Genomic DNA, 22,719 nt, shown 5'->3' with positions numbered 1-22,719 from the left:
AAAGGAAAGGAAAGGAAAGGAAAGGAAAGGAAAGGAAAGGAAAGGAAGGAGAAAGGAAAGGAAAGGAAAGGAAAGGAAAGGAAAAGAAAGAAAGGAGAAAGGAAAGGAAAGGAAAAATGAAAAAGGAAAGGAAAGGAGGAAGGAAGCAGGCAAGCAAAGAAGGAACGAAAGAAAAGAAAACTGTAATCAAGTCAGTACAGCTAGGTCCTATTGTAAAACATTTCCAGAGATCACTAGGAGGAAAAATACAGGAAAAATGTCACTAATTCTACCATGCTCAGGGCAGATGGTACTAATTGATTCCAACATTATGTCTTGTGGAAATAGGAACTGACATCACAGTCCTTTCTCTACCAACATTCCAGGTAGCCATTCCTAAATCCATGTAATTAAGCAGTTGAGATAAAGCCTACTCTCCATTTTTCTTAGCTAACTGTATGCGCATTCCTATTTCCCAGCTTGATCCATTTCCATGTCCCATTATTTCCAAAAACCTAAGATTTATGCTGCCTTAGGAAAAGGGCCACAAATGCAAATTTTTTAAAAGACAAAACTATTCATTATGTACCTAATCTATTCTAGGTACAATGATCAGCTCTTTTTAATGAATTATCTCTATCCTTCCTGTGAGCAGGTACACTTAAAAATGCAACAAAAATACTAAAGTAACAGAATTAGGTGCTAAGTATTGCTACCCCTATTTTACAAATGACAAAACTAAGGATCAGATTATTAAAAAGTTATAGGAAATGACATAAATTATTATTACTACTAAGAATAAAGGCAAATAAAAATATAAAAGTACAAACAGAGAGAAATACATAATCATGCCATGAACTTCAGTCTTTCTGGACCCTACAATTACTCCCCACCATGCTTAGCTACTACACCAATACCCACTTAGACACAATTTCATGAAGTCTTATTTTATACTTATATTTTATACTCCGAAGAGTATTTCTTCTGATGTTAGTATCGAGTTCATGGCACTCCCTAAATCCGACCTAATTAATTCTCTGGACTGGTCCTCACAACTCTCAGCCATGGGGAAGTTCTATTTCCCCCTTCAGGGTCCCCAGGGTCTTTTTCATCAGCCTGCCTATTTCCTATCCTCATTTCAAAAAATGTTACCTCTTTAATTGTCTAGTTTCTTAAAGCTGATAAAGTGGTCCTTATGTCTATTTCTGCCATAGAGAGACACCTCAGAATTTTCCTAAAATATGCACCCCCCACAAAATAAACTGACATATGCATTGAGACCCTGAATAGTAAAAAGAGTTTTCCTTTGTCATTTGTAATACATGTCCTGTACCTTCACTTGAGCATGTTCTGTTGGCACTGAAAAGTAAAGCTTTTAAGTCTGGACTCACTCTAAATACATAATGTTTTTAGTAGGCCTTTAATTTAAAAGCACACCTACTTCTATTAGAGCTCACACCAGAGTATAGGTACCACTGCTTGTGTTCAGATTTTTCTCTCCATTTCCCCCTTGAAGACAGACACTGAATCTTATTTTTGCTTGTGTGCAAATACACAGTAGTTGTGCAATGAACCAATGCTATATTTGAACGTTGCAAAAACACAAGCCCGCTAACATGGATTCTGGAAGGAATAGCACTTTTCACTTATGTAAAGCAAATTGTGGATATGCTTTTATGTTGTAGACAATAGTAAACCGGAGCAGGAAGTAGAAGTTTGGGGCTGAAGGGAAGACGTTTGGCTAATTTTAAAACAATGTCTCCATGAAGAGTTCAAATACGGCCTAGTCTCCATTGTAATTTCAGTGAGATATAATATTAACAAATTTACAGTGGAATAAATATTTAGAGTTTAAACAGTGCCCTCATTTGCATTGTTTTAAGACCATTTTAGATTATAATGTTAATAAGTATGTCTTAAATATTCATAATTACAACATTTATATAAATGTGACTCACATAGTAGTAATATTTGTATTCTTTTACAAAATATATTGATTCTGATGGAGAGAGAATATACACAGTTTCGTGCTACTGAAGGAGACCTCCCGGCAGCTGGTGTTTTAGGTAGCTGGGGTTGCCAATTTATAGACAACAATACGTACAGTGGAAGACTTATGACTGGTTGTTTATAGATGGTGTAAGTTAGCCACCTGCTCCAGGAACCCTAACAGTTTCATAAATTACATTCTAAATTAACATACCTATTTAAGTTAAGATATATTTTTTTCACGGAGTACCTTATTACATTTCAGCGTTACCCTGAGGTATTCTGGGGGCAATTGTTTAATTTCCCTTGCAGAAATATTTTCCAAAATAAAAGAGATAAATGTATGGCTTATACTTATTCTCTAAAAGTACTCTGGGACGCCTGGCCTTAGGTGAGCTCTTACGCTAATAATAGGGAGTCCTCTTGGGACTGATTATGATCCGATGAGGGAAATATAATGCATATACATCTTGAAGGGAGCTTAGTTCTTAGTTGCTGAATTCATACTAGCCGGTATATACCCATCCACACATGTTCACTATCCTGGAAATAACAGGCAGTTATATACTCTGGTCACCCTTGAAAACCAAAAATAACATATAACTACTTTTGATTATACAGACTGATGTTATTCATAATAATGGTCCCTTCATGAGCGTATAGCTCTATGTGGGAATAAATTTTGAAGTAAAATCCCTTTTATGATTCTTTTTCTCCCAGAAAAAAAATTTATTTATGAATCAATCATTACATATGAATTCAACAAACATAACTATCACTGTCTTGTGCAAAGTATGATAAAAAACTTCATAGTGTTATAGACATGCTTATTATATATAATATATTTATATATTATCTCAACATCTGTCTGTTTTCAGGAATAAAATGGAAATAAGAGCATAGTAAAGTTTTAATTTTTCCAGTTGAATCTTCTTCAAGGCACAGTTTATGGCTTTCTAATATCTTTTTTTTTTTCATTAAAATAAGCATTTAAGATACTTTCATTGCTGGTGGAAAAACTCTGAAAAATAAATGCTTTGTAAAATTTTTTTTAAAAAACCATATGTAAGATATAAGCTTTATTGCTTATGCTTTATCTTGCAGCAGACATCTTATGTGCTTTATTTGGAGAATATAAGGCAAGGGAGCTATTTGCCTACGATCTATTCAGTAGGCAAACTACTGTGAAGGCAAATAAAATTAATTATTAATAAAAATAATAATATCAACCTGTCTGCCTCACAGTTTTGCTTTGTTTTGTTTTTTTTTTTTCAAAAACTCAAATCGCCTTTCCATCTATGGCCTAGACCTTTGCATAAGAATTCTCCGGGTGTTTCCAAAATTTCCAGACAATTGCTATGGCAGACCTGGAAATAAACAAGGGCAGTATTATTCATAGAAAGCTATTCACCAAGGATTTAATGTAATGTGTCAACACAATAATGAGATAAATGAATCCTCTCAAAATGAGGCTAGCAATATAAAATTGTCTCAGAGGCAATATATTTCATTTGTTGGCCATATTTCCCTTTCCTCAAAAAGTAGGATATTTGCAATATAGATTCCCTGATATGGCACTGAAACTATTGGGAAAACTTTAAAGAATGAAAAAGCAAACTTTCAAAAGTTGAATATTAGGTGGTTACACTTGACAAAGGGATGAATCCTTTTTTGGGGGTGGGATGAATCCTTTTAAACAGTAACTTCAATTCTTCCTTTTCCCTCAAGGGACTTTGCTCAATTTCACGAAGGCCAGCTATAAATGCTAGGTTTCTGATCTGCCTAAAAGTTATGTTGTGTTTCCCTGCTTGTTTAAGGAAAGGCTCAATGTACAGTTTTCCTTTTTAAAGTAAACAAACCAACTCCTGGAACACTAAAGTCCCATTCTTTTTTTTTAAAGATTTTATTTATTTATTTGAGACAGAGAGAATGAGAGAGAGAGAGAGCACATGAGGGGGGGAGGGTCAGAGGGAGAAGCAGGCTCCCCACTGAGCAGGGAGCCTGATGCGGGACTTGATCCAGGGACTCCAGGATCATGACCTGAGCCGAAGGCAGTCGCTCAACCAACTGAGCCACCCAGGCGCCCTAAAGTCCCATTCTTAGTAACCAAATTGAGTATTTGCACCACTGGTTCTTTTTGGGAAAATGATATTGTGTGAATATTTTACCAGGGAAGAAATATAGTTTGTTGGATTGAGAAGTGATTTTTATTGTGAATTCTGAATAATATGTAGGGTGCAAATTTCATGTGTGTGCATCTGTGTATGTGCACTTGGAAAAAGATCAAGTTATTTAGCTTTGGATTGAAACTCAGGCATCAGGTTTATCCGACTTGCACACCCGTCCCCTTCATGCGCTTTGTCTCTCTTTCACCTAGTCAGCTCATTTCTCTCTCAATGCTCAGCTTAGGTGTCAATTCTTCAGGAAGGTTCCTGAATGCTTCCCCTTACGCCATAATCATTACAGTTGCAAGCATTTATTTACCATAATTAATAAACTGTAATTGCCACATTGGCCAGAATATATTCTGATTGTCCACTGCTATATTTCCAGAGTTTGTTGGGTAGTGTGGGTTCTTAAGTACTTATTGGAAAAAAAAGAAGGAAAGAAAGAAAGCAGAACTCCATTCCTTTGATAGTCTATTTAAATCATCTAAATGTTTGGTTCTGCCATTTCCTCTTTAGTTGAATTGGGAGAAATCTTGTATAGTGTTCTTTCTAAAGCACAAATTTCTCCTCATTTCCTATGAATGTTGAAGTACTTTGAACTCTGTAAACTTTTATGAATGGAAGAAATATATTCCTACTGTTGCAATTAATCAGAGTTGGATATATTACAATAAAATAATTTCTGTGATAGCCAAACACTAAGATATTGTTGACTTAAATCCCAGTGGTTCCATGAGTTATGTGCAGAGATGCACCCACTTCCTGGCTTCCCATGAACATAAAATAAATTCTAATGTAGAAAATCACATTTGTTATCCTGAACTTGTGGTGGCCCTTACATTTTTGTACTATTTCTTAAGGAATCTATAATAACAATAATAATAAAACAGAAATATTAAGGCATTGCCCAGATCTGTTAACAACAATTTGTTTTAGAGCTTATTCCCAAAAATGGATGAACTGATCTTTCTGTTTCTCTACATATTTTCAAAATGTTCTGTCTCTCTCTTTAGTTCACTATCTGGATGCACAGAAAACTTTTAGTTCCTTTGTTGTGAATGGACTTAATGTTCAATGTGTCTGTTAGTGTTAACTTTAAAAGTACTTGACTTTTGGACACCTGGGTGGCTCAGTCAGTTAAGCGTGGGCCTTCAGCTCAGGTCATGATCCCAGGGTCCTGGGATGGAGTCCCGCCTCGGGCTCCTTGCTCAATGGGGAGCCTGCTTCTTCCTCTGCCTGCCATTCTCCCTGTTTGTGTGCTCTCATGTGCTCTCTCTCTCTGACAGATAAATAAAATCTTAAAATAAATAGATAGATAAATAAATAAAAGTACTTGACTTTAACATAGACTCTCTGCTCCAAAAGATCCTGGTTTGTATGTCATAAAGATTTTGCTGCTATTTGATAATGGGCAGACCTCTGATAGGAATGGGGAATGACTAGAGGAGATGGGTTACAAGAAATGATTTCAGGGTAGAGAAAACTTTTACCTTCCTCCCAGTGGTGAAATGAACTGAGCTCAACATAAGCAGTAGTATCATTTCCTGGTTCAGTCACAAGGAATGAGTATACATTATTTGGGAGAAGAGCTTTTAAATAAATATTAAATAAAGAAATAAGTCCTTCTTTTCCAAAATAATTCATTTAAAATATTTATGCATGGATTATAGCACATAATAATTTTTAATAAACTCTAAAACTCTATGCTTGACTGTATATTAGATATGAGTCTTAATAGGACTAATGAAAAATTTTATTCTCTTACTCATCAATATGAATTAGCAAAATGTCAGGTATGATTATGGGCTACTTTGTACGTTGAGCCCTCAAACAGAAGCAGAAAGGGTGCTGGTACTTTCCCATCTGTTTAGAAATAGAAATGAAGAAATATTAAAGGTTTCAAAGGAAATAGTATCTTAAAGCATTTCATTTTATATCAACACTGTTTTTCAGCAAAACTTCGAGAATCCTGCTTTGATCCAGGCAATATAATGAATGGCACAAGACTTGGAATGGATTATAAACTAGGGTCAACAGTCACCTATTACTGTGATGCTGGTTATGTTCTCCAAGGTTATTCGACACTCACCTGTATCATGGGAGATGATGGAAGACCTGGATGGAATAGAGCCTTACCAAGTTGTCATGGTAAGAAACATTTTTTTGCTGAGTTTTTATTATTAGATAGGATCAGGAAATATTTAAAGCCATTTCTATATTTTTAAAAATCAACCACTTAACATTCAATCTACAAGTGTGGTATAGGCCATGCAGAGATTTTATCAAGGATTTTTAAATTAGATTTGTAAAAGAAATGGTTTCGGAAAAGTGCTTATATTCCCAGGTGTTTCTAAAGCGCTGCACACATTATTGTCGGCGAGCTCTCTGAGCATAAGGGTATTGCCTGTTGTATTCTGTGTTCGTGACTTAGAGGAGTGCCTGAAAAGATTAGGTGCTCAGAAGATATTGGCTGAGTAAATGAAGAATGAACACACAGAAAGTGACATTTCAACAAAATAGAGAAATGCAGTGACTTAAATATTATCAAGAACTGGTGATAAATCTTTATCCAAACTACACATTTCTCCTAAAAATTAAGGTTGCCTAAAAGTGCAAACCATGTTGGAGCTGCTGAGGCAGCTCTAGCGGGCGGGGGCGGGGGGGGGGTGTTGGGGGAGGGAGGACGGACTCAAGCACACAGTAAAATGGAGGAAGACCTAAAATTAGTCTTAGTAACAAAATATCAGATATGTAAGTTGCCATATATGCCACAGCTAGAGTTAGTAGGAGACCAGGGCCTCGGATGCAGTTTGATGCAGGAACTGGCAGTGATCATAGCCAGAAGACTGCTGATCTTAGGGAAAAATTTAGGAAAAATATACTCAAGGGGAAGAGACTTACTGTTTTTCAGATTAAGGAAGTCACTGAAGAGGCATCAGACACAGAGACATCACCCACACATAGGGCATAGAATTTGCTAGGCGTTTAGCCATAGTAAATGAACAGCCCATTCAGAATTCTGAAAAGTTGATCCAGGGAACACAAGAGGGGAAACTGTGGGAGTCCCTAGTTAACAGTGGAGCAGGTTGTGATGATGACGGTTCATGAATATATATTTCTGGGTAAATTCCAGGAGGATTTTCCAAAACAAGGACCCATTTGCCACTTCATGGACCTAGTGACCCATGGTCTTTCCAAAACCCATACCTAAGTGTTAAATAGGAAATCCAACACAGTGGTTTAAAAATTATTTTAATGAAAAACAGGACACCCTAAAATAAAGCAATGTACAGTTCAATTGCAGACCATGGAAATTTTTATTTCAAGCTTTTGAAGATGGATTTTATAACTAAATAAAATAATATTGCATGTTGAAAAATCATATGCTTGCATACAACTCTATGAGGATAGAGATAGAGTGAAAAGTAAAAAAAAAAAAAAAAAAAACAGTTCAGTAAGGAGAGAGAAACAATGATATCACTGTGGAAAGTTACCACAGACTCTGTGGTCAGCTGAATGATCCTAATGCATTGTACAAAACTGACATGGAGATGATATCATCTAGTGCAGATTTTCCAAACCAGGGTCACCAGTAGTGAGTCATAAAATCAATTCACTAGGTCATGACCAGCATTTTTATAATTGATGTAACATTGAATAAGGTAAAATAATTAAAATAAAATAAAAGATAAATATATAAAAAGAAGAGAAAAATATTATAATTCAAAGACCATGGTAAAGATAAGTATTATTTTGTGGGACTATTTTCAGCTACATATAGAGAGATGAATAAAATACAATGAATATACCCATGTGATGTGTGTGTGTACGAGTACATGTAGATGTGTATGTGTATATTTGCAATAAAATAATGTATATTGGGGTGCCTGGGTGGCTCAGTCGTTAAGTGTCTGCCTTCAGCTCAGGTCATGATCCCAGGGTGCTGGGATCGAGTCCCACATCGGGCTCCCTGCTTGGCAGGAAGCCTGCTTCTCCCTCTCCCACTCCCCCTGCTTGTGTTCCTGCTCTCGCTAGCTCTCTCTCTGTATCAAATACATAAATAAAATCTTAAAAATAAATAAATAAATAAATAAATATAAATAAAATAATGTATATTTCTTACCGTGAATTTCAGTGAAAAAAAGCAACAATTTTGAACTGATAATTAAAAGTATGGAATTTTGGTGTCTGTTACACATAGTAATTTTTCCTCATTGTATAACGTTTTCACATATTAGAATTATATACATGATTTCTGACTTTCATAGGTCATCTAACCTCTCTAGAGTCTCTCATCTCTAAAATGGGGGTAATTGAAATTCTTTACTTCAAAATGTTGCAATAAGAAATAAAAGGTACATGTCTATTAAATGGTCATTCTGTTAATAACAGAACAGCCAGTTAATTCTTAATTGATGGTTCCATCTATTAGAGGATAAAGGGAATAAAAGGAGAAATAATTACTTTGTATTTAATTCTGCCAAAGAGAAAAAAATAACTGATGACAGGAAAGTTTATAGAAAGCTTAAGAGAAAGAGTGATTATATTGTCTTAAAATTCAGAGCCATGCAAAAGAGAAATCTGTATATAGCCAGAAAATTCATTAAAATAATATGGAAGATTTCCAGGAGCCAGACAAGAAATAACCAAAATCCTGACAGAGAAAAACCAAAGGATACAGAAAACCATAGATCAAAAGGATAGCTGTTAATCACTGGGATAAATTATTAAATACATGGTTTTCAGTGACTTAGCTGAAAAAGGCAGGAGCACCAGAGTATAGTATGCATTTACTAAGAATATGCCTGCCTAAAATAATCCTATTTCTTTCCAGTAGATTTCTATATTGATAGGTCATAGAAATATTAATTTCAGCATGGAATATGCCATAATATATACAAATGGTCCTTCCTAACCAAAACATTTCATGGGATCAATTATAGCCTAATTAAGTATATTTCACGTTGGTTGACTAGTCATATCTACAAACAAAACAGAGGGAAGAGTAGACCTGGGTTCAAATCCTCTTACTATATCTATGACCTCTGGCAAGCCAAGCCTTGATTTTTAAATCCCTAAAACTGGATCATAGTTATTAATTCAGTAGGTTATTGTGAATATTCAATTAATTGCAACACATACAGAGGGCCTAGTAAATTTCCCAGCAAATACTGGAATATTAATACATGTGATTTTCAAAGTGTTCAAGAATCACAGCACTGGAAAACATGCATTGCACTTTGCATTGCATGTTATATTTAATGGAATTAGTATATTTCTGTCATTTTAACATTAATTAAATCTAATTTATTAATGTTATTATATGGATACACATTTACTCCTAAAAATAGCACAAGTGTTTAGTATTTTTTAAATTTCTTAAGGATAATCTTCACTATCAATTGACTTGGATATGACTAGACTTTCACCCATAATACCAAGATACTATGGAAAAAAAGTTATTCCATAAATACCTTATGCTTGTTAATACCTTAATTAACTTAATTAATACCATAAATACCTTAACCATGTTAAAAATATGACCACAACTGATAATTTCTAGAATAGTAAAGGGGGAAGGAAAGGTCCATGTTTTAGAACTAGGTCTATTTAACTCTAAACAATGATTTAAAAACAAGAGAAAAGCTAAAATCAGCTGTGACCTTACACAATTTATTTTGTGTATCTAATCATGAGATGATATTGTATAATTTGTAAGGTTGTTGGGAGAATTATATTAAATAACTTACTTAAAACATTTGGTTCTGGGTTTTCTGGCTGGCTCAGTTGGTAGAGCATGCAACTCTTAATCTTGAAGTCATGAGTTCAAGTCCCATATTGTGCCTAGAGCTTACTTAAAAATTATAAACACAATAAAATATAAAAAATAAATTAAAAATACATTTGGTTCTGAAGCTGTTACTGTCTCATAAGGAGAACTTAATATATTTTAGTTTCTTGATCACATTCACACGTATCTATTTGTTTTCCCTCATAGTAATTATACAGAAATCCAAAATACACAGAACTGGCTGACTTTCAGATTTAATAATTTAATACTTTGAAAGTCAAAATTAGTGGGTAAAGCATGTGCAATAGAGCCAGAGGATTTGTTACTCATAAGGATACATTTTTTTTAAATATTTTATTTATTTATTTGAGAGAGAGAGAATGAGAGAGAGAGAGAACACATGAGAGGGGATAGGGTCAGAGGATGAAGCAGACTCCCTGCCGAGCAGAGAGCCCGATGCGGGACTCGATCCAGGGACTCCAGGATCATGACCTGAGCTGAAGGCAGTCGCTTAAGCAACTGAGCCACCCAGGCGCCCCATAAGGGTACATTTTTAAGTTAAGATATATTTTGCATTTTTATCAAAGTAAAATATACAGGTAATAACAAAGAAAATAATATAATATAGGTTTCCATTTAAAGTAATTTAAAGCAATGGTCACCTGCCCCACACCACCCTCTATTCTGCTATTCCTCAGCTGAGTCTTCTAATAATTTCTATTTCTCTTCAATATTCCAGAATTAAGTTATTTTTGTGCATTCTAGCAATTGCCTTTGTCATATATTAATTTGTTTATGCCTCTATTTTTAATTTCATTAATGCTTGAGAATTAGATTGTCAGGCTCTGCTGCTTTTCATGTTAAGTCTTACCCCACAGTAAAATTTTGACTGCTGTCTCTGAGAACATGGGCAGGAAATTTGGACTGACTGAAAAGTTTTGCTTTAGAGTATGTAAGTAGGGAGCTATTAGACTATAATCCCTAAGTGCCAAAATAAGGAAAGCTTTTTATTTTATTTTTTACATAAAAGCGAACACCAATTCTCCATGAGACCAAACTTTGTAAACTCTTTAAATGCAATGTTTTGATTTTTCTTATAATGTTTCACTCTGGAAGACTATAAGCTCATAAGGTCTTGGGCTACATATAACTTTTTAGCATTCAATGCATTAATTTATACAAGCAGGCTCTCAGTAAATATTTTTAACCTGAACTGAACCATAAGAATTTACAGTTTGTCTATTTTAGAAGATAGTTTTTTTTTTTTTTAATCATGGTTTAAGATTGTGTACATTTTAAATCTGAAGAAAATATTTTCAAGAGCTTATGTTGGACACTGGGAGATTGTGTTTGTCAGAAGCAGATCCAAAATGATAGCATCCTGTGGTAAGTCCTGCTCAGTGATGAGAAACCCTGCAGTTTATCTCATGGAGAATGTCACATGTATTAAATGATAGCAAAACAGAATATCTGTACCTGCAATTCACTTTGTCATAAAAAAAATGTGTTTGGAAAATAATTTCTTCCCTTCTTATTTTTCACACTTTGACAAGTGTCTGTTGAAACTCTGTGTTAACTTTGGTTATCTATGGACACACTGGATTAACGTAGAAGTCCTATTGTTCTTATCCATAAAATGACTCAATATTATGTAAAGATAATGAAACACAAATAGTGGCAGATTCCGTATTTTTCCCTTAATGTTCATTACTTGATTTATTTCATCTAATGGCATTGTAGCTGTTTATATAAACACACCTCTACCCTGACCTAGGGCATCAGCTATCTCTTACCTCTTAACCTCTCTTCTAGCTAGTTTCTCCCTTTCCCATGTTCCCCAATAAAATCTCTTACAAACACAACAAAGTAATCTTTCAAACCTATGTCAGATTGGGGCTCCAGGATGGCTCAGTTGGTTGAGCATTTGACTCTTGATTTTGACTCAGGTCATGGTCTCTGAGTCATGGGATTGAGCCCTGTGTTGGGCTCTGCACTCAGCTCAGAGTCTGTTTGGGATTCTCTCTCTCCCTCTCCCTCTGTTCTTTCCCCAGCTCACATGCTCTCTTTCTCGCTAAATAAATATGCAAATAAATAAAATCTCTTAAAAAATAAAAAATAAATAAAAACATATGTTAAATTATATCAAAATCCACCATTGGCTTTCTAAATCTGAGTAAACTCCATAGATCTTATAATATGAAGTTCCACTTAATCTGCCTATATATATTCTGACCTCTTTACTATACTCTTTGCGCCACAAAGGCTCCTAGATGTTTCTTGAAATCACACTTCTGCCTCAAAGCTTTTGCACTTGCTATCCTTTCTGTCTGAAGCTTTTTCCCCAGCATTCTGGCTGAAGCTCTCAGATTTCCTTTAGGCATGTTTTAGTAGCAGAAAAACATTCCAATTTACCCTCCCCTTGCTCCCTAAAGCTTCCAGGATGGAATCAAATAAATCTAAAGTTGAAATAATAGGTCCTTGGTAAAGATATCTCTGGTGTGTGTAAAGCCCCAGTTATTTTAGAACCTTAGAACTCTGAAAGGTAAATCATCAAATTTGGGGGGCGCCTGGGTGGCTCAGTTGGTTAAGCGACTGCCTTCGGCTCGGGTCATGATCCTGGAGTCCTGGGATCGAGTCCCGCATCGGGCTCCCTGCTCGGCGGGGGGTCTGCTTCTCCCTCTGCCCTCTTCCCTCTCGTGCTCTCTGTCTCTCATTCTCTCTCTCTCAAATAAATAAATAATATCTTTATAAAAAAAATCATCAAATTTGGGAGTACTAGCCATAGTACTAATACAGTATTTTTTAATTGAGGTATAATTGACATACAACATTATATTTGTTTCAGGTATACAACATAATGATTTGATATTTGTATACATTGTGAAATGTTCACCACAATAAGTATAGTTTACATCCATCACCATACAGTTTACAATTTTTTTATGATAAGTAATTTTAAGTCTACTCTCTTAGCAACTTTCAAATATGCAAGACAGTATTATTAACTATATCATCATGCTATACATTACATACCCATGACTTATTTATTTTATAACTGGACCAATGCCGTATTCTTGATCTTTTTCATTGCTATAGCATTCAGTGAGCATTCAATTGACAGCTAATTAGAATAATAAGACCCTAAGAACAAACATATTTGGAGAATATGTTAGAGAGAATAGAAGAGTATCATACATTCCTTTTTATCAGGCATTAAAAAGTACCAATTATATGCCTTGTCCTGTACTAACTACGAATTCAATATGGTTCTTGCCTTTAGAGAATTTATAATCAGATGAAATAAAGCAGGTGAGGTCAATTGCTAGAAATAAAAACAGAGTGCCGAGAGCACAGTGTGGAGGTGCCTCTGACCCAGTCACAAAGAGAAATCAGAGAAGTCTTCCTTATGAAAGTGACACATGAACTGAATATTAAAAATAGGAAGGAACCAGGTGAGGTATAAGACATAAGGAAATGCTGTGTTTCACACCTAGGGTTGAGCATTTATAAACATTTAGAAGCAAGAGCAAACCAGAGAAAGTAGATAGAATTTCAAGCAGCTGAGCTGGGCAAGCCCATAGAGAGGACTGAGAAGAGATAATAACTTGTCTGTGTTGAGAACAGTTTGAAGTTTTGTATACATATTATTTTATGCCTTACTACAACTCCATGAATTAGGGGATACTAATATTCTCATTTTACAGATGAGGAAACCAAGACACAGGACAGGTTCAGTCACTTGTTCAAAGTCATAGTTGTCTGCCAGTCATGATTTGGAGTCCAGTCTTAATCACTGCCCTCTAGAGAGGCTGATTAATGACCTTGCATTGATCTTTTTTATATCTCTGGAACCTAACATTTATCGCATATTGCAGGTGGTTAAATGTTTCATGAATGGATGCATGGCATCAAAAATAAGTGGTGAGATTTTGGGTTCCCCACTTATTTCTGAAATCTTCCTCCAAGCTAAGTATGAGAATTAAGAAAAAGTAAATTCCTACCAATAACTAATAAAAAATGTCCATCTGAAATGCATTTTTGCATTTCACAGATACCCTAACAGATATAGTCAGTGTTAGCTATTTTGAACATCTGTACCATTATTTTCAATCCCTTTGTTTCTCTCATGCTAATGTAGTCCTAGATTCTGGGGGAAAAAAAAAAGATTATGTAACTCAGTCACTGATAACTATAAGTCTGTCCAAAGTACATACACAAGAGTGTTATGATTAGACATCCAGTAGTCATCTGGTACCATTCATTGTTCAACTTCCAACTCTATGTGGAATGATAAAACCTTTAAAAAATAATAATAATAAATAAATGGAGAGCCCTTTGCACTATCAACTGAAGAGAAAATTTGGAACAAATAAAATAAAAAATAAAAAGTTCATTTTATAATTGTAGCTCTCCAACTTTACAGTTATCTCTCATTAGTAACCTCATATGACCTACTTTTAATTAAATCATACTGCTTTAGTGTATGACGTAGATAACTCAACTTTTATTCCAGATCTTCTGCTTAAACAGCATGCTTGCCTTGGGCTAATCTCTTATTCCAAATGTCCTTAAGGTTTATAGAATTTTTTTGAGATTTGAAACAAGTCTGGAGTCCCATTGCATTATAAATGAATATAGACGTTATGTAATCTAATATACTGAGCCATTTAGCATTTGATGCCATTTAAATATGTGACATAATTAAAGCATGTGGATGAAAGACTCATAAAACAAAGGCCTAGTGGTAAATTATTTCTGAGTATCATCAAATATCTGCCTTTCATTAGCTATACATAGGAATTTTGTTCACAGACATAATATACAGATTATGTATCAGAATCATGTTCTACAAAGAAGTATAATGTATTTTCTATTTTTTTTAAGTAAGCTCTAAGGCCTAATGAGGGGCTTGAACTCATGACCCCTAGATCAAGAGTCACATGCTCTCCCAACTGAGTCAGCCAGGCACCCCAAATGCATTTTTCTATTTTAAAAATTTAAAGTAGTATTGAGATAAAACCAAAGCATGTTTCATTCTCATATGGGGCGGTGGAATATTATTTAAAATGAAACTGGAAGGGAAGCTAATGTGATTGAGCACCTGCTATTTCCAGGCACTCTTACTTACGTTATCACTCCAGTTGGTCTCCTGCATGCTAGTCTAGAGAATCATTAGCATTGTTATAAATAAATCCCTGCTGCTATGAATTCTGGAGCATACTATGTAGAGTCGCCTATGTAAGAAGCAATTTAATTGCAAATCAATGCTTATAATTCAAAACATATTTTCTTGTGACCACTGACTTGGAGCTCATATTTAAACCATTTTTATTTTTTCTGCCTTTGGCATCTCAGCCACTATGCCATGCCTCCAGAATGGTAGTTGCATGGCCTCTCATTGTGCTTAGAAACCCCCGTTCTCCACCACCATGTAGTTTTTATATTTAAGTCAGACTTCAAACATGCCTCCCTAATGTGTTACACGTTTTTACAGAAAAACAGAAAAATTATTTATACAGAAAATTGAATCAACCCAGAGTTTCTCTCCTTACAGATAAAGAAAGTAAAGTATACAACAGTAATTATTCATAGTCATGTTGAGAATCAAACTGTATTAAGTAAGGAATGGCATTAGGATAATAAAACAACAGATCTAAGGATAGCCAAATCTTTACTTTTGTTGGCAAAACAAATATACTACTAAAAAGTTCAACCCACAAAACCTAGAGAGAAAGAAAGCAGGTTTATTATTGAATAAGCATATTTGGAATGTAATGAACATTGCAGGCTGCCTATGAAAGATGCTACAAAGACTGGACAGAATCTCATACAAATTTATAAAGAAAGAACAAATAACTCTTCTTTTATCTCCTTGAGAGACATACCGATGTAACTTGTCTCTGTATACCTTGTGACTACACTTTTTAAGAACCCTTAGTTAATTTCTGAAGTATGTTTCCAGAAGGCCAGCAGTCTTGCACTGTAAAATCAAAAAGATGGGCCTATTATGTTTTAAAAGAGACACCCTAAAGGAGGTTGCTGCTTTCTTCCCCTTTATTAAACATAGAACATTTCATTTTACACTTATATTCAGCCAGAGAGTCTTTCACTTCAAGACATACACATAAAAAAAGACAATATAGAGCTCTCTGTGCAAGAGGGAATAAATTCTTAATCCCAAATCCCAAAACCAGTCAGACTGAAATGTATGGGAGAGTTAGTGAGTAAATCTGAACCATAATCAGGTTCTAAATAGCTTCAAGCCTAAGCCAACCCCAAGACAGGGTTCCCCACGTTCCTAATCTGAGTTTTAGGACCTCTCTGATTCAGGGAAGAAATGATCTGTCCTGTTAGGAAGAGAGACAAAAGAGCAAGAAGGAAAGGGTTCTCCAATGCAACTAATACTTTCCAGATCATCATAGGCCAAAGCAACAATCCCTGAGCCAAGCCCCCGTAAGGAAAAGAGAAGACAAAAAATTACAAAGGTAAAAAGAGGTGAGTTGGGAGGAATCTAATTAGAATAGGGTTTCTTTTTTGTGTGATGATGAATCCTATCCTAGAATTATCTTTTTAGGTGTATAAAATATAATAAAGCACATGGGCATGAAAGATAAACTGATTATATTGAAACACAGTTATCCAAGTACTTAAAATCTACAATTGAAAAAACAAATTTTGATGTAATAATATATTGCTTCCTAATTATTGCCTTAAATTATAAGTCCTAGCAAATCTAATAACTACTTGAGGTATCTGCAACAATTATAATGTAATATAAAAACATCTGTAATTCCTGTTGGTGACAAAGTCCCAGTGGTTTGCTGCCTACGTTTGAAATTAAATGAAATGGTAAAATTCAGTTAGAAAAAAATTTCCATAAGAATTGGAAAATATAAACATTTTTTCCCCATCCAAATTCATGAAACAAGAAAAAAGAACCCCTGAGCTGTAAGGAAGAGGAGAAGATGGGCCAATTTTTCCTCCTTTTCACTGTTAACATTGGTTCTTGTTTCCCCCTGGACTTCTAAAGGATAAGGAGTGCAAAATTAGAAGACCACATCCACAGTGATTGTTAACAGTCGAGCACAGTGACCCCAAACCCCCCCACCCCCCGCACACACCCACACACATACCACCTCTTGAGACAACAGCTGAATTGAAGATGTAGGTCCCTCTGCCTTTGGGATGGAGTAGGGAAATGAAGAGGAGAGGAAAATAAAAGCCAGAGCTCCTCCTGGAAGGAACAATGCTCTGGGAGAATCACTAAATGGCATTCCTCTCTCTCTCAAGGGAAGAGCTTGGCAGAAACACCAGGGAAGTTTCCTCCTGCCCTTTCTCTAAACTTTGTATTCGTTCCTGGGATTGATGAGATTAGTTCATCCTCCTAAGGCCTTTATGAAACCCACATTATATCACCTCCAGAAGATTCTGTGGGGCCAGAGAGTTGCTTAATTCATTTTATCTAGGCCCACACCATATAGCATATCTATCAGACATTTCCTGTTCCAGTTCCAGTTTGAAATTTCCTCTCCTCCAAAGCTAGAAATAAATAGTCAGTAAATAGTGAAGCTGGGATTCAAAACTAAATCTTGTAGATTCCAAAGCTTTGGGTTTTATACAGCATTTACTATGCTACCCTAAGCAAATGGTTTGAAGAATCTGAGTTTTACATTCCATGCATTTAGTCAGCAGCAAGATAGTAATATACTGTATATTTTAGTTTTCCTAATATTTATAACATATTTATTAGAAGTCCATTGTATAAACAGACACTGTCCTAGGCTCCAGAGGTATAAATGGTGTATAAAAAGAAATAGAAACTTTGACTTAATAGATTTTTGGAGTTAAGAGAGACAGACCCTATATAAATAAGTGGCTTTATATTAAAAAAAAGAATATAAATATAAAACAAGTTGTAATCAGTGTCCTGAACGGAATGGAATGCTATATGATGTGATCCTCTGAACTAGTCTGGAAGACAGGGAAGACTTTCCTGAGAAATCAATGCTTGTGAAGTAATCAGGCAGGGGTAATAAATTGTCACAGATGATTTTTTTCCCCTCTAAGCTCATTTTGTACTATTAGCTGTTTTAAAACAATTTTTTAAACAATAAAAGACTGCCATCACTTAAAATCAATGAGTTAAAAATCAGAAACTAAGCAATGAAAGGGATTTTAGTTTTTAAAAAACATCAACAGTTCAGCTAAAATCATTTTAAGAATTTATCTTCCCATATACATTTTTCTACAAAATCATAGATTAGTGATTGCTAGGGACTTGGGAGTATAGGAAATAGGGAGTGACTGCTGATGAATATAGGAATTCTTTCGGGGATGACAGAAATATTCTAAAATTAGATAGAGTGTTGGTTATACAACTTTGTGAATATGCTAAAAAACCCAAAACACCCAATTATATACTTTAAAAGGGTGAATTTTATGGTATGTGAATTATACCTCAATCTTGAAAATGAGGTTAAAAATGAGTGACATGGTATCACAGATAAACTACTAACACCCATAGTATTAGTAGCATTTATATATGGTAGCATGGCAAATCTATCCGAGGAATATAGCTATTTATTCATAGGTCTATGTCATAGGATGATTCTTCTTTCTCTAAGAACACACTCTGTTGGAGAACACAGCTCATCGAGCACTGGGGCATGAAGGGAAAGCCTTCCTAGCCAGCAAAATAAAATGAGTGAGTTCAGGCAATCAGTGAGGTGACAGATGTAGAAGCTCATATCCTACTAAGTTTACTGAGTGAGTGATTAAAATGGTTTACAAGCCACTGATTACAACATGGAGATGATTTTTTTTTTTTTTAGTGTTAAACGAGAGTGTGGAATTTTACCACAAAATTAATTCACAAGTAATAAAGACTGATTTTTGTTTGTGTTTTTTGTTTTTTTAGGGGAACAGATGAGGCAATAGGAAACTCATGGCAATATTATCTTTAGTTTTCCAGATAAATAAATGTGAATGTAGCAGAACTGATGGAGAAGAAAATGAAAATCAAAATAAATAAGTTACTTAGAGTAACAGTTTATAATTTAAAGAAATATTTATTACCATTATGCTAGAATAGCCTTATTGGAGGCTTATCATCTAAGATAAACAAAATGAAATGCTTATATAGCAGACATGAAGAGAAGTATGAAATGAATGGTTGGAAAAAAAAGAAATGAATGGATGAATAATTAGTTTTTTTTTTTTTAAACTAAGAACAAGGTTTTAAACAAAGGAGGGAAGAAGCAATAGTAATTTTAATCTACAAGTCAATACTGGGAATATTAGCTGTCTGCATTATAAATTCAATTCCAGAGTTTAAGGGTTACGAAAGGACTTCTCTTAAAAAAAAAAAAAAGCTCAACGGGAGATACAGCTTTCAAACACTTTCTATACCAGGATTTTTGATTTGTGACATTCAATCAGGCTATATCAGGGCATAAGTAATTTACTAGAAGTGGGCCAGCACTTTTGTAAGGTACAGCAGTTCTTTCAAACTGAAGGAGTCACAGGCCACATCTAGTAAATTATTGATTTAATATACCATATTGCTCTTTTGTGACCTACAAGAACTCATCACTTTTAAAAGTACCTAACTTGCTTTCTGAGAAAAATTTATATATTATATAATAATTTCATTATAGAGTATATTTGATAATAAATTATACATTACACAAGTGAAAAGACAGATTTGAAATTGCAAGTAGCTCAAGGCTGTGTTGCATGTATTATAAAGTCTCTAAGATATGTGGACATTCAAATAGTACCTTTTCCATAAAAATGGTTTGGGATTCTTCTATTTCACTTACTGGGAGGTTGCTTCTTGTTCTCCTTCTTCTTCAGTCTTCCTCCTCCATCCCACACACATGATCAAACCATAGGAGGGAAGTCCTTTTCACTAAATGACTAGAAGTCTTGAAACCCAGTTGCAGACTCATCCTCTGATTTCCCTGGAAATACCGCATCTGTCTACTGTATCCCTCTTTCATATTGCAAGAGTGAAACACGCATATAGAGAATAGTTACAGTATGGGCACATTTTACTTATACAAATCAAGCCATATAAATTCAGCCAAAGAGAATTTTTAAAAAACAAACAGAAAAATGAGAACAAGAAAAATCATATGAAATTAAACTGTGTGAGTGATGTCACTCTTTGAATAAAGGTATGCTCCAGGGGCGCCTGGGTGGCTCAGTCATTTAGCATCTGCCTTTGGCTCAGGTCATGATCTCAGAGTCCTGGGATCGAGCCCCGCATCGGGCTCCCTGCTCCGTGGGAAGCCTGCTTCTCCCTTTCCCACTCCCCCTGCTTGTGTTCCCTCTCTCGCTGTGTCTCTCTCTGTGAAATAAATAAAGAAAATCCTTAAAAAAAAAAAAAAAGAAAAGGTATGCTCCAGACTGATAAAATGTTAGCATGGATTTGCTACTGTAAAATGGTAGGCATGAGTTTGCTATTCCTCCAGGGGAACTCAGTATTCATGTGGCTCTCATATTGTTAAGAGTTCTGTCACTGAACATATTTCCAATGTTTAAAGATACATATCTTTCACATAATATTGCCTCTAAATGTAAAGCAACAGTGATTCCTAATAACCAGAAGATTTTAATCACAGAAAGAAAAAAAGTAGGCTTATATGGATTTAGTAAAAGAGGGTATGTCTCCATTCTGTCTTGGATTTAAGTGAATATCTGGGGTAATTTCAACAAAATGAAATGTTTGTGTTATGTGATGACTCTGGAACAACATTTTATAGTAGCCTGCCTGGTCTTGCAAGCATAGATCATTCAATCATCCCACAAACATTTATGGAGAACATAATGTTTATCAGAACTGTTCTAGGAAGAGAAGAGAAATGTAAGACTTGTCTGTTAGAAAAATTGTTAACAGTGGTGAGAACTTTCGGGGATGCGTGGAGCTAGTTGTCCAATGGAAGAGCCCATGTGGAAACTGTTGAGAGTGTGGACTGTGGCATTTTGAGTGGTAGAGAGGAGAGAGAGACTGATAAACTATGTAAGGGAACAAGCAACAAATTGATGTATTGGACCCCAAGGGTCAGGGAAAGCGTGTCAAGAATAATAGTACTTTATAATAGGCTAAGTCTGACATTTTACATCTTTAAAATACTTTGGCTCTATGTGCATACATAAAACAGTTCTTTAGTACTACAAAATTATAATCAATTACAGGCAATAATATAAATGTTAGAGTTATTGCCAAGTGATAGCACATTCTGGAATCATCAATCCGGCATTTTGCAAAGCATGTTCTAGGGAACATTGGTCCTGTGAGATGTTATACTGAAACAGTCTCCATGATCAAATAATTTTGTAAGAACATGACATTCCCCAGATCTTACTAAAGTATCAGTGAGGCCATATAGTAAAGAACTCTTTTTCTTTTACCCATGTAGTTCCCAAACTTACTTAGTCATAGAACCATTCCTTCTCCTAATTCATGTGTTCTACAACAGTGTTATTAAATATAGATTTAAGAGGAGTCATATGTATCAAATAAGTTATAATCAGGAACAGACACAGGTGAATTCTTACATTTACTGCATTCCAAGGGATATGGGCTATTTTGAGAAACACAGCCAGTGTGACAAATAGCCCACAGGTACAAGTCAAATGGGAAAAATAAACATAGCATTCAAAGTCTTGGCTGGCTTCTAGCTTCTATGATTGTTAACAGAGCCAGAAAAATAAAGGCTGCCCTTTCTGTACTAGCCAATAAGATGAAATTAAAACAGGAAGAGAGAATATGAAAAGCTTCCAGGAACCAATATTAGGAGAATTAGTAAAGTTGCTCTGGCTTAGTCATTATTGCATTTAGATTTTTAGAAAATTGATTAAAATAAATTTGTATCTCAAAGCACAGTTAATTTTCTCTTATTTATATTATTTGCATACTGCATAAAATACTGTCAATCACTACAGTATTCAATATAATTATCAACAAGGACATGTGGTAAGCACTGACCCGAAGAAACGTAAAATTATTGCTACTAGTCCAAATAACAGAATCTAACATAGTATTAATTACCCTAAGAACATGTGATTATACTGCAACCTCATATATATTCATCAGTGTCTTAAAAAAAACTTCACATTTTCTTATATTTATAAATGGTATTTTTTAAAAAGCTGTCCTAGATGTCCATTATGCAAAATAAAATATAAAAAGCAAACTGAGGCTGTCAGATGCATATTAATGTGGAACGGCAGAATGTTCATGACTAAGTCACAAAGCTGAACTTGAGGTAGAAGCTCTCGTTTCTATTCATACTTTCCAAATATAAAAATAGGAACTACTGTCACTAACACTCAAAAGTATTGTAATTTTGGAGTACCTTAAAATCAGAAGGAAAGTTAACGTAAAACATACTACTCATTCTTGAATGATTCTCTCATCAGTAGTGTTATCAGCTGAATAAAGTTATCAGTGCTGAACTAAGAACACACCTGACTAATCTCAAACAATAATGAGTGATGAGAGCAATGCATCTTTTTTTTTAATTTTTTTTATTCTTATGTTAATCCCCATACATTACATCATTAGTTTTAGATGAAGTGTTCCATGATTCATTGTGCATAACACCCAGTGCTCCATGCAGAACATGCCCTCCTCAATACCCATCACCAGGCTAACCCATCCTCCCACCCCCCTCCCCTCTAGAACCCTGTTTGTTTTTCAGAGTCCATCATCTCTCATGGTTCGTCTACCCCTCCGACTTCCCCCGCTTCATTCTTCCCCTCCCGCTACCTTCTTCTTCTTCTTTT

General features: G+C 35.0%; 1 protein-coding gene across 3 annotated transcripts in view; it reads left to right on the top strand.

Annotated features, from left to right (window-relative positions):
- CSMD3 (CUB and Sushi multiple domains 3) overlaps positions 1-22,719 on the top strand; it is a 1,201,062-nt gene that overhangs the window by 950,562 nt on the left and 227,781 nt on the right. For all 3 annotated transcript variants that reach the window (XM_035011782.1, XM_035011781.1, XM_035011780.1), the window contains one exon: positions 6,090-6,284. In XM_035011782.1, coding sequence (XP_034867673.1) covers positions 6,090-6,284 — 195 coding nt within the window. The remainder of the gene's footprint in view (positions 1-6,089; positions 6,285-22,719) is intronic.

The sequence above is a fragment of the Mirounga leonina genome, unplaced genomic scaffold, assembly GCF_011800145.1.
Source record: "Mirounga leonina isolate KUSES-001 unplaced genomic scaffold, KU_Mleo_1.0 Mir_165, whole genome shotgun sequence".
Classification (NCBI taxonomy): Eukaryota; Metazoa; Chordata; class Mammalia; order Carnivora; family Phocidae; genus Mirounga; species Mirounga leonina.
This window is presented reverse-complemented; position numbering and strand designations above follow the sequence as displayed.